This window comes from Oryctolagus cuniculus, chromosome 19 (assembly GCF_051225735.1).
Source record: "Oryctolagus cuniculus isolate XC-2025 breed Fujian yellow rabbit chromosome 19, ASM5122573v1, whole genome shotgun sequence".
Taxonomy (NCBI): Eukaryota; Metazoa; Chordata; class Mammalia; order Lagomorpha; family Leporidae; genus Oryctolagus; species Oryctolagus cuniculus.
In genome coordinates this window covers 48,132,018-48,148,204 of record NC_142885.1, presented here as the reverse complement: position 1 = coordinate 48,148,204, position 16,187 = coordinate 48,132,018, and the positions used below count along the sequence as shown (strand labels likewise).

Sequence of the window (16,187 nt, the reverse complement as noted above, 5' to 3'; positions counted from 1 at the left end):
CCTCCAGAAATTATGCCACCTAGAACTGTGACTAAATATCAAAATTCATGACTGAAACATTAAAGAACATGTTTTCATTATGTAATTGGCTTGTGTGTCATGCATTACATATTTTATAAAATTGTATACATTCATTATCTAAATATAATTATGCAAATGAAAAATTAATAATAGTATGGATAATCAAATTACAAAATATGACTAGTACTCAACAAAAGACTTTAATAATTTTCATTATTTTGCCATAATTTTCAACTACCAAATCCAATGATCCTAACGTCTATACTAAGTGAAATAAGTCAGTTCCAAAAAAAAAAAAAAAAAACAAATGCCATATGTTTCTCCTGATCTGTGGTAACTAAAAGAATGTCTATAATGTAATGTACAGGAGTGAAATTGACCTTCTGAGATTTAATGATTCTTTATATCCTATGTCTCTACTGCTGAGGAACTGTGTTTTTTCCCCTCATACTATTTGTTGAACTCTTTACTTAGTGCACTGCTAATCGTATGAGTGTACAGTGAACTGAAAATAGATACTTGTAAATATTAAGAGTGGGAATAGGAGAGAAAGAGGAGGAAGAAAGGTGACAGCATAGATTGGAAGGAGAGTAGAGTTGGAAGAATCACTATGTTACTAAATCTACAGATTTATGTACAGATTTACAGATATATGAAATGCATGAAATTTGTAAACCTTAAATAAAATGTAAAAATGAAATAAAAAAGCAGATGTGACAAAAATATGATTTAATTTAAGGTGTTTTATTATGTTCTTCTAATGATAGAATAAGTCTAATAACACATAAAACACAATTCCCTTGGGGCCGCTGTAGTGCAGTGGGTAAATGCCCTGGCATGAAGTGCTAGCATCCCATATGGGCACTGGTTCGAGACCCGGCTGCTCCATTTCCAATCTAGCTCTCTGCTATGGCTTGGGAAAGCAGTAGGGGATGGCCCAAGTCCTTAGGCCTCTGTACCCACCTGGGAGACCCAGAAGAAGCTCCTGGCTCCTGGCTTCGGATAGGCGCAGCTCCAATTGAGGAGTGAACCAGCGGATAGAAGACCACTCTCTCTTTCTCTGCCTCTCCTTTCTCTGTGTAACTCTGATTTTCAAATAAATAAATAAATATTTAAAAAACATTAGTATTGATAGATAACAACTAAGACCTGTCATGTTGTTGATTGGATAATGATTCAACCTGCTCTGTTAGGGAATTTTGTGGCATCATGTGATTTTATAATGTTTATTTCTAATGCAGGATGTCCTACAAAATTTCTTGTAAGGCTGGTCTCAGTTTTTGCTTGTTTGAAAACACTTCATTTCTCCTTCACTTTTAAAAGATAGCTTTGTTGGATAGAATATTCTTGGTTTGATTATTTTTTAAGACCTTGAATATGTCACCCCACTCTTTTCTAGGATGTAGGGTTTTCACAGAGGTCTGATATTAATCTAGTTTTCATATATATATATATATATATATATATAGTTTTCATATATATATATATATGCACTTTTCTATTTCTGTCATTAGGATTCTTTCTTTAACTTTGAAAATTTAATGAACATATGCCTTTTTGGTTGAGTCTACCTGGGTTTCTTTAAATATTTTGTATCTGGATATCAAAGTCTCTTTCAAGTCCTAGGGAATTTTCAAGTATTATTTCATTTAAGCAGGTTATAAACATCATTTTACTTCTCTTCTCCTTCAGGAATGCCTATAATCTGTTATTTGGTCATTTAATGAATCAGAACAGGGACAGCTGGGACTAGAACCGGCACCCGTATGTGATGCTGGCACTTCAGGCCAGGGCTTTAACCTGTTGCACCAAAGTGTGGCCCATATTAGTCTATTTAGATTTTTCTGTTTTCATGAATCAGATTTGCTGGACTGTATGTGTCCAAGAATCTATCCACTTCCTCTAGGTTTTCCAATCTATTGTCATACACCTCTTTGTAGAAATTCGAGGGTCCTTTTAGTGCTGTGGTATCCATTGTTGCATTTCTTTTTTCATCTCTGAATCTATTGATTTTTTTGTCTTCTCCCTCTTCTTTTGGTTAGCTGAGCTGAAGGAGTATCAATTTTGTTTATTTTTTGAAAAAAAAAAATCAGCTCTTCCTTTCACAGGATTCTGTCTTTGGCCTGGTCCAGACCAAACCATTGTGGCCATTTTTCTATAGCTCTGTCTTTCAAATAAAATAGATCCATTTTTAACAAAGAGAAATTCATTGTAGTGCATTTTTTAAATCATGTGTAGGTTTTTTGTAACATGCATTTACCAATAACTTTTTGAATACTCCTTATATATGGGATTCCATAGCCTTTCCATGAAGATTTGAAAATTAATTAATTTCTTTCCATGTTATACGTCAATTAATATGTTTCTTTATGAATTAATTCTGATAACTTTATAGATTTTCTTATAATTTCTAATGTTTGCCCTTCTAAATTTTCTTGCAGGTTGATACAATAAACATACAGTAAAAGAAGGAAGAATTATGTCTTCTATGAATAACTTGTTTCTTTTTATCCTGCCATAGGATGGAGAACATAATTATAACTACTCCATGTGCTTCTGAAACTTCCTGGATGAGACTAACAAATTATTGTTATAATGTAAACTGATAAATTGTGCCTTTTGACTTTGTACCTTTTCAAGAAGGCAAATTGATGTAACATCCTCTTTGTGTCAAAAGTTAGATAATGAAACAAACAAGAAAATATGTAAAAAAAATTGTAAATGAAGAACAGTTTGAGTATGTGACAAGTTAACAAATCATAGTGAATAGTACTAATTTGTCTCATAGGACATATCCTTTACACACAGATTCACATAGATATATAGACATAGATCTAGATTGTTATATACTACTGTTTTGTATTTAACAAGAAGCACTACAGCAAATTATGCTGCAGTAAGGATACATGCACTCCATATTGGAATGCCTCATATCAGGTTTAGCCTTTGGTTCTGATCCAGATTCCTGCTAACACCCAACCTATTAAGCAGCAGAGGTGCACACAGGTGTGACTTTTTGTAACAATTGTATGGGCAGTGCAATAGCACTAAAATATCTGATTAAAAGTTCTCGGGCCGGCGCCGTGGCTCAATAGGCTAATCCTCCACCTTGCGGCGCCGGCACACCGGGTTCTAGTCCCGGTCGGGGCGTCGGATTCTGTCCCGGTTGCCCCTCTTCCAGGCCAGCTCTCTGCTATGGCCAGGGAGTGCAGTGGAGGATGGCCCAGGTGCTCGGGCCCTGCACCCCATGGGAGACCAGGAAAAGCACCTGGATCCTGGCTCCTGCCATCGGATCAGCGTGGTGCGCCGGCTGCAGCGGCGGCCATTGGAGGGTGAACCAACGGCAAAGGAAGACCTTTCTCTCTCTGTCTCTCTCTCACTGTCCACTCTGCCTGTTAAAAAAAAAAAAAAGTTCTATAACTGAATATGTATTAGGAGACTTATCGTTGTTTGTGCTAGGGTATACAAGACAAAGCTCTGCTTAGTTCTGGGACCAGAATTTGGAGACCAAACTCTCCTCTAAGCCAGCTGGCAGAAGAATAAAGCTGTTTTTTCTTAACAGCTTTAGTGTGTCCTGCCTCTTTGTATGAGTTCCTGCTACAAACCGAGAGTGAATGTTACTTCCACAAACTAGGAATACATTCCTAAAATTTCAAGGCTTAGGAGGCAATAATGTCATATACAATAAATATACAAATCCTATTTTCTATTAACTATGAAATAACAGAACTGCAAACCAAAGAGCCACTGACAAGTCTTTTGGACAAAAACAGATTTTATTTAAGATTATCATATTTAACAGTTGTGTCAAATGAAACATCCAAACAAATTATTTTTAAGGAATAAGAAAAAGTGCTATGTGGGAATTAGAATTATTGGACTCTACACCTCAATTCATTAACAAATTCTGGTCAGTAACTTTATAAAATAAGGAAATGCTTGTAAGTATTAAATATGACTGTTATAGTGATCACTAATATAGAGAATTAGAAATCTATAATTAGTGCAAATCCAATTCACAAAACATTTAAAATACACTTCGATCTACAAATAATTCATGTATGTATTGTAGTCATGAAATATTCCTTAATAAGTAAGCTGATATTTCCTTTTTAAAATATTTATATATTTGAAAGAGGTATAGAAAGAGAAAGATATTGTGGGAGAGAGTGAGATTTTCCATCTACTGGTTCACTTTATTTTTTAAGATTTATTTATTTATTTGAGAGCCAGAGTTACAGGAAAAGCTATGGAGAAGAAGTGAAAGAGGTCTTCTATCCACTGGTTTATTCTCCCACATGTCTGCAATGGCTGGAGCTGAGCCAATATAAAACCAGGAGCCAGTAGCTGCTTCTAGGTCTGCCATGTGGGTGCAGGGGCTCAAGCACTTGGACCATCCTCCACTGCTTTCCTAGTCCATAAGCAGAGAGCTGGTTCAGAAGTGGAGCAGCTGTGACACAAACCAGCAGTAATATGGGATGCCAGCTCTGCAGGCACAGGTTTAACTAACTATCCCACAGCATTGGCCCCAACTGGATTAGTTTCAAATGGCTGCAGCAGCCAGGGATGGGCCAGGCTGAAGCTGGGACCCAGGAGCATCACACAAGTCTCTCACATGAGTTACAGGGTCCCAAGTACCTTGGCCTTCTACTGCTTTCCCAGGAGCATTAGCAGGTAGCTGGATGAAAAGCGCAGAGGCCGGGGGTGGGGGCAGTGCTGTGATGTAGTGGGTTAAGCCATTGTCTACAGTGTTGGCATCGAGTATGGGAGCCAGTTCCAGTCCTGCCTTGTTGCTCCACTTTGAAGCCAGCTCCCTGCTAGCATGACTGGGAAAGCAACGTAGGATAGCCCAAGCCCTTGTGCTGAGGAGACCTCAATGAGAACCCTGGCTGCTGGATTCGGCCTGGCCCAGCCCCAGCCATTGTGGCCATTTAGGTAGTGAATAAGTGGATGGGAAATCTCTCTTCTCTCTTTCTAACTCTGACTTTCAAATGAATCCTAAAAAAAAAGTGGAGTAGCCCATTTGTGACACTGCTGTCACAGGTAGCAACTTTACCTGCTGTGCCACAGCATCAGCCCAAAACCTGTTGTTTCTTACAGGATCCTATTGTCTGACACAAGCAATCTATTTAAAATATTATACTCACATGTGTGTGCATTTGGTGTGCAAGTGCATATGCTAAAACATCTAACTCATTGTTTCCAAAACTCTTCCAATACAACTAAATGCTCTCAGGAAGTTATAAAAATCTTTAAAATGTTCAAGAGAAACAAAAGAAAAAATACGACATTCCCTAGGATCAAACAAAAATCAACAACAGAACTGAGAAAAATCAAACTTTGAGGCAAGTGCTGCCCTCTGGATACTGGCTGCTCATTTGATACTAAAACCTGCGTGTGTCATGTAAACTGCCCTCTCATCAACAGGAATAAACAAGGACTTATGATATCAAAGAGGAGAATCAAATTGGAAAAATTGAAGGCCAGTGCCGTGGCTCACTTGGCTAATCCTCCGCCTGTGGCACCGGCACCCAGGGTTCTAGTCCTGGTTGGGGTGCCGGATTCTGTCCCGGTTGCTCCTCTTCCAGTCCAGCTCTCTGCTGTGGCCTGGGAGGGCAGGGGAGTATGGCTCAAGTGCTTGGGCCCTGCACCCACATGGGAGACCAGGAGGAAGCACCTGGCTGCTGGCTTTGGATCGGCGCAGCGCCGGCTGTAGCGGCCATCTGGGGGGTGAACCAATGGAAGGAAGACCTTTCTCTGTCTCTCTCTCACTAACTCTGCCTGTCAAAAGAAAAAGTGAAGCATTCAAATAAATAAGTATTGAATGAAGGCTCAAAGAGGTTAGTTATTGGAATGTCTTTTCAAATATCTGAATAAATATCAACTGCAAAATGAAAGAATTGAAACAATAAAAATAAAGTAAAATAATAGCTAGGAAAGATAAATTTGATCAGCTGTATTGGGAAAGTACAAAATGTACCAAAGTAAGGAAGTACACAATGCACACTTACAATAGTGAATTAAACTCAGGTACCTAGAGGATTAAGGAACTAAAAGAGTGAGCTGCCAAATTATAGTACTAAACAACAATGTTTTACTATGCTCCTAATGTATATTTATGAAATGCATGCAAATAAATAAATAAATAGAAAATGCAATTATATGATAGCTAGAATGATGATTAATAAAATATGACAAATTAATAGCCATGCAAGACTTGATTATTTGCCCATTTTAATTAATAACTAAAATAAGAAAAGTTCAAATGTAAAAAACATGAGCAATTTGAATACACCTGGTTATTTCTAAAATGTTCACTTTAGGAAGAATGAAGACATTTCTTGTGTGAAAGTCTGAACTCCAAAAGTAAGAGTAAGGAAATTGTCAACATACAGAAATATTAAATCATGGTGGGTCTTGAATTGAAGAAAATGTAAATTCTGGGCAATATAGGTTTCAAAGTATTTAGATATAAGAAAATGAAAATCACATGCAATTGAATTAATTATACAGCAACCTAGTATTTTAGAATAATTTATATAATGTAAAACAAATATATTTCAAGAAGGCCATTTTAAAAATTATATTTTTTATTTGAAAAGAAGACAGAGGGACAGGGAGAGGGGAGGGAGATGGAGAGGGAGAAGAAGAGGGAGAGAGAGAGAGAGAGAATCATACACATGCTGGTTCAGTACTCAAATGTGTTTGCCAAGGAGTAGCCCAGGTCAATTCCAGAAGCCTAGAACTCTGCTAGCCCAATCACATAGGTGATAGGAACACAAGTACTTGATCCAGCACTTGCCATCCTCCAGAGTGTGCACTGGCTGAAAGCTGGATCAGAAACACAGGAAGGAATTAAACTCAGACATAGAAAATGGCAGGTGGGCACCCCAGGAGGGCTCTAAATGCTGCACCACACACATTCTGCAAGGCCACTTTTTTGTTGATTTATTAAAATTCTAAGATTTTCCATGGAATATTTTGCAAAATATTTATGATCCTTTTTTCAGAACCAATAAGCACCAGTGGACTGACAGTGGCATATAAGTTGACCACAAAACCATGCACAAACAGGATGACTGAGTCATATGCCCACATTATCATTGAGGAGGATGAGATGATGAAGTCCACCCAGTACATGACCACAAAGAAAGTCACCAGCAGCAGGATGGTCTGGGTGGCCTTTTTCTCTGGGGAGGATCTTGGGGAGAGGCTGGTGCTGTGAAGGTGCTGGGACCTCTTCTGATGCCTGGACAGGAGAGTCATCATGTACACACTTGAGAGCAGCATGACTCCCACAAGGAAGACGTCCCTGCATGTTGTCAGTGTGATTATCAAGGCCATGATGCCATGGTTGATGGGGAAAAATGAACAGTACTTAGTGAAAGCCATCAGGTTGATCTGTGTCACATTGGAAGATGCCACAGTGTGGATGAGTGTGATAGTACTGAAAGACAAACACATTAACCATATGAAGGGGAGGAAATAGGAAATAAAATATTTTGATTTGTATTTAAACTGTGCCAACCAGGAAGTGAAGGGACTGATGGTGATGGCCTGGATGACACTCAGAAGGCAGGTGTTACAGATGGAGAGGCCCCTCATTACTCTGTTTGTGTAGTGCAAAACTTTACACTTCAAGTCATTACAAACATTCACTGACTCAAACAGGTCTGCTGAGAACAAAAACAGCACAGTAAGGAGCAACATTATGTGGGTGAAGGCCAGGTGACAAATGGTCAGGTCAGTGGGCTTATGCCTGTGATCCAACAGGAGTGTGAAGATGTGGGAGAGGAGGAGGAGGGTGTTGGCTGAGATTCCAATGCCAGCTTGAAAAAGAAGATATTTATCAACAGCAACAGGAACATCAAGAATGCTCATCTTAATACCATGCATATCTGAAAAGTAAACACACAAAATGATAGGTCTCATTTCATCAGAAAGAATTATTCTGCCTACCAGAAGTTTGCTTTCTATCTTCCTATCTTCACAATGGTCCTGGAGCTATCTTGGTTTCAGTTTCCATCCCAGAAATCCCTTCTTTGAATTTTCTTCTATTCAGGAAGATATTGTCAAAGTCTAGCTTTCAGTCACCAAGAGGAAAACATCATAAATTCTTCATTGTGAATTATACATGAAATTGCATCAAAATTATCACATGGTGACATTATTATTGCTAATCTAATTAATATAGGGAATTTAACTAATATATAGATACTCTATCTTACTTCTAAAAATTCTTGGATCCTCAATACTTAAATTAATTCCTTTCTGGTTTTATTTAAGCAGCTGCAATGTTACAATTTCACAGTTACTTTAGCATGTGATTGCCTTGGTTATGGGTATAATTATGTTAACTAAATGATTTATTCTAGGAGATGTGATTTGATTTTATGGTGCTACAAGATAATAATTTACAAACAGCAGAAAAGTGTTCCCTCAGCATTCCATAGGTTGAAAAACTTAAGATGGAGGGACTTCCAAATGATGATGGCCTTGTTGTTTGTTCCATGGAAAAAAGTGTAGGTACAGAGTGAGGGGCAACACATTTAAACTTAACTCAGGTTAAATTTCAACATGAGTTTCAGAGGGGGCATTTAAATCATACTGAAGATTTAGAAAAAAATTAGCACATGATAAGGAGGAAAACAGCAATTTAGCACAGTCCCTTTCATTTTTGAAGATGATGAATGTGCAATTATGTTTTAGAGCCACTTTAAGCACTGTAGACCCATCAGTATAAATATGTAAATTAAAATAGAAATGGCTCATATTTAGACATTTGTAGCTGTGTTCGAACAGATCTATAATGAAAAGTCCATGGATTTGGTTATCTGTTACTCTACCATCACAAAGCTTTTTCTCCTAAATAGACATATGCAACTTTTAAATTTATGTATTTGTTTATTTGGAAGGGAGAGGGAAAGAATCTTCTCTTTACTGGTTTACTCTACAAATGGCCCCAACAGACAGTAGTTGGTTGAACTGAATACAGAAGCCAGGAACTCCTTCCAGTCTTCCACAGGGATATGGGGTGGGAGGTCATGAACTTTTGTCATCATATGCTGCCTTCCCAGATAAAATAGCAGAGAGCTGGATTAGAAGTGAATCCAGGAATCAAATGGGCATTCTGATCTGGGATATCAGCATTGTAACTGGGCATTTTATCTCCCTGAACCACAATGTTGGCCTCAGACATGCATATCTGAATTGTCAGTTAATCAACATTTTGCTACCTCCAACAAATTACAATAAGCAAACATGGTTCTGCTCCCAGGTTGAATCCAGGGGAAGCATAAGAATCATATTAACTTAATGATACAAACACTATGGTTTCCAAGTTTTAAAGGTCCAGTAGTAGTAGTACAAAATAGTAGTAGTAGTACAAAATAGTAATGCACAGGTCACTAATATTTGAAGTATTGTTTTAAAAATATATACCTGAATTATTTTATTAAGGTAATTCATGTATAATGACCACAAAACAAAGAGATCATAAATTATATCAGGAAAATATTATAGGCAACAATTTTGGCATTTGTTCTCTGACCCAACATTATATCTGCCTCATTGTTTCTGATGCATGCCTACCACTGCTTGCAAGCATTCCTCTACAGAAGTGCATGTACTCTATTTCAGTCAAGCTCTAAGGGCATTGGTGCTGATGCTAGACTTCAGAGAACCATGGTTCCTTGGAGTAGAGATTGCTAGACAAAATTCAGGGTACCCATTAACTATGAATTTCAGACTTATTTTATCAAATGTGCATCCCAATTCCCTCCTATCACAATAAAGAGATACATATTGTATGGTTTTCCTAAAATATCAGTCATTAGTTACTTGCAATTTAAATTTATGTGGGTTTCCTTTAATTTAATTTGTTGAATTTGCAAACACTAACTTGCAAACTATTATGGGATTTGGAATAACTTGGTGCATACAACAGAAGAAAGGAAATACGCCAATACACAGACCAAATCCAAAGAGAACAAATATAGGTTGCTTTACGTGTAAAGGAGAATGGATTCCAACCTCATTAAATTATATAAATGCAAATGCACGGCTTAGCCGTTACTTTGAGAAGCTCTCACTAGTTTGTTCTGGGGCTGAGGATGATCCCTATGAAAATTTTTAGAAAACAGATAATGTACATCATGTCCATTGCCATTGTATTGTTTCTTTCTTCATTCTTAATATTTTAATTCCCCAAGATTATACATAGTTGAGGATTACAGTAGAGAAAATAGCACAATTAGTCATACCAGGAACAAAGACTGACCACTAAATCTGTGAGCTTAGATCGGATGCAGAGAGAGTGCAATAAAATAAAGAAACCTTTTTAAAAATAAATGGGCTACTTTTAAATACAACAATTTGTAATTTTTAAGATCTCTATAATATCTAATTTTCAAAGAAATGTTACTTTAGATATGATATCATTTATATAGAGATTATTAAACTCTGCCTGGGTTAGATAATACCTATATGCAAATATAACATATATTACAAATAGTATTTTGCTTCATTGTTAAATTATACAAATCAAAAACATTTGTTTCAAGAATCTGCCCATATTCTATGAACAGCATTTTTCATAATTCAAAGAAATTTTGAGAATTTGGTAGGAAATGTGCAAAGTATAGCACTTTTTCTGAAGGCTTCAAAGTATTTCACTGCTGCTTCTCTGTGCATCACAGTCAGGAGAGGGTGAAAGGGAATAGAGAACCTGTTCTCTCTGCTGCAGGTGCCCCCTCTGTTAGTCCCCTGCCAAAATGCAGGGACTACATGAAGGCTGCTGAGACACTGAGACAAACAGTCTCATGCTATGCAGCAGATCAATACAGTGCTTTTCTCCTCTCTGAGACTCTGCACTTTACGCTGTGACATTTAAAGCCACGCAGGAGACTTGCTGAATTCAGACATTAGCATAAAACTTAGAATGATTCAGTAACAAAACTGAAATCAACTGATCATTTTAAAGCATATTTCAAAGATCAGTCCAACATTTGAAACTTTAAAAATGAACACCACATGTACAAAAGTTACTTTTTCAAATAGAAAACTGTGTTCTTAAAATTGTTATTTTTCTCTTTTCACAAATGACTTCACCCAAATTAATATACATAGCATTGTTAGAAATCAGAGTTTATTTAGAAAACCTAAAATAATAACAGAGAATATAATTTATGGCACTCATTTAACTCGTGGTACATGCACTGAGTTTGTTATTAGCTTGACCAAAATTTGAAAATGAGCAGAATATTATATTTCCAAATAGTTTTATGGTAATGAAAATAAAATCTCTCTACAGGTAATTATTATAATGGCAGAAAAATAATTTCTTGGGTGACTTCCTATAATTTAATTATTTTCAAGTTAAAAATCGAATATTTTATGAAATAAAGATTTAAATTATTTCAAAATACCTAAAGTATCTTAAAGTATTCTAATTATAAAAAGACTGATGGCTAAAGTCAAGCCATCTGAATTAAGCCAGACTTGATGTTTTGTGAAATATAAAAGTTCACATTAGCCATATAGTAAATGAAAGTGAGAAAAAGTATTAAAGTGCAATAAAAATAAATTCCAGTTCAAACATTGAATCAGTTAATTATAAATGTTCTTTATTGCAAAATTTATAACCTTATAAAATTGATGGTCGTGTTTGAAGCCATCTTCTGATTTCACTTGTGAACCTCTAAGAATCAAGGGTGACATAATGAGAGCAGTACTTTCTTACGTGCATCGAGATTTTCCTACAACATCCATGCAGCCTACTTCCCTCTGGAGCACTCACCACCTCTGACAGAGCTGACAAGCCTGCACTCACCTAGCTGAATCTGCAGGGAGGCTATGGTTGTGAGATGAGACTTGCTCCACGAGGCTATATGAAAAGGATACAATGAGCTCATCTCCCAGCTGGCCCACAGTTGCCATGTCACCTGACTTTGGGATTGACACATGCAGGAGACACTACAGGGAAAAGTGTAAAATCAGGAAGCAAGAACACCTGGGATCCAAACTTGCTCACGTGTGAACACATTTTCCCAGCCTTCAATGTCCTGAAGGGGCTGTATAGTCATAGCCCTTTGTCAACAATGCAGGAGTTTTGTGATAACCCCAGTTTCAAAATAAGTCAATGCTACCTTCATGAGAATGTTATCTGGCTCATTCAGGAGATTCCAGGTGGAATCTCAGGGAGAAATGTTCTTAATCATCAACACCTGTAGGTCTCAGTGCACGAAAACTTAAGCTTTCCCTGGCTGCTCTTGGTAGCCTCTGGTAGCATAAGTTCACTACAGTTTTATGACATTATTCACTCCCTCGGAGGTGATACTCAAAATGAGAGTTTCCTGTTTAGCCAATGATTCCCTTGAAAAACAAAGATCTTAGGCCCCTAACTTGGTATTGCGATACATTTATGTCACAAATCAGATACTTTAATTCATTTTTAATCTCTTTTATATCTAATTCTTTAAAGATTTTATTTATTTGATAGGTAGAGAGGCAGAGAGTTGAGAGAGAGAGAGAGAGAGAGAGAGAGAGAGAGAGAGAGAAAAGTCTTCCATCTACTGGTTCACTCCCCAAATGGCTACAAGGGCCAGAGCTGGGCCAATCCCAAGCAAGCAGCCAAGAATTTCTTCTGTGTCTTCCACACAGGTGCAGTGGCTCCAGCACATGGGCTATCTTCTACCACTTTCCCAGGTCGTAGCAGAGAGCTGGACCAGAAGAGGCAAAGCTGGGGCTAGATCTGGAGCCCATATGGGATGCCAGTGCTCCCAGCAGAGACTTAACCCACTACACTACAGCATTAGGCCCCTTGTATCTAAATTAAATGTGTAATGTTACAAATACATAGAAAGTGATCTTTACTCACCTGTAGGTTTTTACTAAGGCATGTAATAAAATTTTTAAAAATGTAATATAAAAATAAACAAAATTGGGACCAGTGCTGTGGCATAAGCAGGATAAGCTGCCATTCAATATGGATGCCAGTTCCAGACCTGGCTGTTCACTTTTGATCCAGTTTCCTGCTAATGCACCTGGAAAAGCTGGCCCAAGTGCTTGTGTCACTGCGCCCACATGGGAGATCCAGAAGAGGACGCAAATTCCTGCTTTTTTCTGATACAGCCCCGATGTTGCAGCCATTTGGGGAGTGAACCAGCAGATGGTGGATCTCTGTCCCTCTCTCCCTTTCTCTCTGTAAATCTGTCTTTCAAATAAATTTTTAAAAATCTTTAAAAATAAATAAAATAGTGTGAATCTAAATGTTTTATATTTAATTTTTAGATAATATAAATAGAGTAAGGAGAAATTACTTGAATAACATTTTCTTTTTAAGTGTTTATTTATTTATTTGAAAGTCAGCGTTACATGAAGAGAGAAGAAGAGGCAGAGAGAGAGAAAGAGGTCTTCCATCTTCTGATTCACCCCCCAATTGGCCACAAAGGCCAGAGCTGCACCAATCTGAAGCTAGGAGCCAAGAGCCTCCTCTGGGTCTACTGTGTGGGTGCAGAGACCCAAGGACTTTGGCCATCCACTACTGCTTTCCCAGGCCACAGCAGAGAGCTGGATCAGAAGTGGAGCAGCCGGGACTTGAACTGGTGCCCATATGGGATGCTGGCACTGCAGGCGGCTGTTTTACCCGCTATGCCACAGCACTGGCCCCTTGAATACCTTTTGAAAGCCTTTAAGAGAAATTCCTAATCTAAAATGTGTTTTTGTTTTGTCAGAGAGAAGAAAGGAGGATATTAGGGCTCATCCACTGCCATTTTACTCAGGAATAGACTCACGTATCACTTAAATCAGCTTCAATTTTGTAAGAAATGTATGGGAAGATTGAGTTGAATTAGATTACAGTGACTTTAAAATGTGCTCTGCTAATGAAAGTGAGGCTTATCTTGAATAAAATGGATGATAAAAAGGATAGAAGTGTGAAATAATTGGAAATATTCCTACAAACAACTCAGTTGTGAGTAAAGATTGAATTTACAGGGGGAAAGAGACAATTAAATAAATCAGAGTCTATTTATCAGATAATGTGAATGGCTGATACCTTGGCCATGGGAACAATGGGATGGATTCATTCTCACATTATTTCATTTTTGAAGATCTCTCTTCATGGTTTATTCAGAACCTTCTTTTGTTTCTATAGTATAAGAGGTCTGATGTTCTTGTACAATCACTGAGTCAGTCCATTGTCTGTCCTATCACTGGTGCTCCATAAATGGAATGTTTTAATGACTGTATCACCATAGAATCAGAAAATTTGTATTTAAATATGATTTCATGGAGCTTCATGGCAATATCTTAGCTGGACAATTTTTTTCCCCTTCTAATCTATAAAAAGTAGAGAAGAAAAATATTGATATCATTGATGGTGTTTTTTTTTAACTTTTATTTAATGCATATAAATTTCCAAAGTACGACTTATGGATTACAATGGCTTCCTCCCCATACCGTCCCTCCCACCCACAACCCTCCCCTTTCCCACTCCCTCTCCCCTTCCATTCACATCAAGATTCATTTTCGATTATCTTAATATACAGAAGATCAGCTTAGTATACATTAAGTATGGATTTCAACAGTTTGCTCCCACACAGAAACATAAGGTGAAAAATAATAGATGATTTTTTAAATGATGATGAAATCAGAGCAGACCTATTGTCATGTTTAATCCCAGTGAGAGTCAAGTTGGGAATTGATAATTTCTTTTTTTTTTTTTTACAGAGGATCAGTTTAGTATGCATTAAGTAAGGATTTCAACAGTTTGCACCCCCATAGAAACACAAAGTGAAATATATTGTTTGAGTACTCGTTATAGCATTAAATCTCTGCACAGCACATTAAGGATAGAGATCCTACATGAGGAGTAAGTGCACAGTGACTCCTGTTGTTGACTTTACCAATTGACACTCCTGTCTATGGCATCAGTAATCTCCCTATGCTCCAGTCATGAGTTTCCAAGGCTATGGAAGCCCTCTGAGTTCTCCGACTCTTATCTTGTTTAGACAAGGTCATAGTCAAAGTGGAGGTTCTCTCCTCCCTTCAGAGAAAGGTACCTCCTTCTTTGATGACCTGTTCTTTCCACTGGGATCTCACTCGCAGAGATCTTTTGCCAGAGTGTCTTGGCTTTCCATGCCTGAAATACTCTCATGAGCTTTTCAGCCAGCTCCGAATGCCTTTAGGGCTGATTCTGAGGCCAGAGTGCTATTTAGGACATCTGCCATTCTATGAGTCTGCTGAGTATCTCACTTCCCATGTTGCATCACTCTCCCCTTTATTTACTCCATCAGTTAGCGTTAGCAGGTACTAGACTTGTCTATGTGCTCCCTTTGACTCCCAGTCCCTTCACCATGACCAACTGTGAACTGAAACTGATCACCTGGAACAGTGAGATGGCATTGGTACATGCCACCTCGATGGGATTGAATTGGAATCCCCTGGTATGCTTCCAACTCCACCACTTGGGGCAAGTCAGCCTGAGCATGTCCCAAATTATACATCTCTTCCCTCTCCCATTCCCACCACCATGTTCAACAGGGATCACATTTCAGTTAATTTTCAACACTTAAGAATAACTGTGCATCAATTACAGATCTAAACCAGTCATATTAAGTAGAACAGATAAAAAAACTACTAAGAGGGATAATGTATTAAGTTGTTCATTAACAGTCAGGGCTATGTTGATCAAGCCACCGTTTCCCATAGTGTCCACCTCACTCCAACAGGTTTCCCTCTTGGTGTTCAGTCAGTTGTCACCGATCAGGGAGAACATATGGTATTTGTCCCTTTGGGACTGGCTTATTTCACTCAGCATGATGTGTTCCAGATTCCTCCATTTTGTTGCAAATGACTGGATTTCGTTGTTGCTTACTGCGGTATAGTATTCTAAAGAGTACATATCCCATAATTTCTTTATCCAGTCTATCGTTGATGGGCATTTAGGTTGGTTCCAGGTCTTAGCTATTGTGAATTGAGCTGCAATAAACATTAGGGTGCAGACCTCTTTTTTGTTTATCAATTTAAATTCCTTTGGGTAAATTCCAAGGAGTGGGATGGCTGGGTCGAACGGTAGGGTTATCTTCAGGTTTCTGAGGAATCTACAGACTGACTTCCATAGTGGCTTGGCCAGTTTGCATTCCCACCAACAGTGGGTTAGTGTC

At 37.9% G+C, this 16,187-nt stretch overlaps 1 protein-coding gene across 1 annotated transcript; it reads right to left on the bottom strand.

The window, feature by feature from the left end:
• Positions 1-6,972: 6,972 nt before the first annotated feature.
• Positions 6,973-7,904, bottom strand: LOC149120577 (vomeronasal type-1 receptor 94-like). The gene has a single exon (XM_089320672.1). The coding sequence runs from the start codon at positions 7,900-7,902 to the stop codon at positions 6,973-6,975; it is 930 nt and encodes a 309-aa protein (XP_089176798.1). The 5' UTR covers positions 7,903-7,904.
• Between the last annotated feature and the right edge of the window lie 8,283 nt (positions 7,905-16,187).

Excerpts from the sequence above, each read along its gene's own strand:
- LOC149120577 (XM_089320672.1), bottom strand. The coding sequence starts at position 7,902 with ATGAGCATTCTTGATGTTCCTGTTGCTGTTGATAAATATCTTCTTTTT.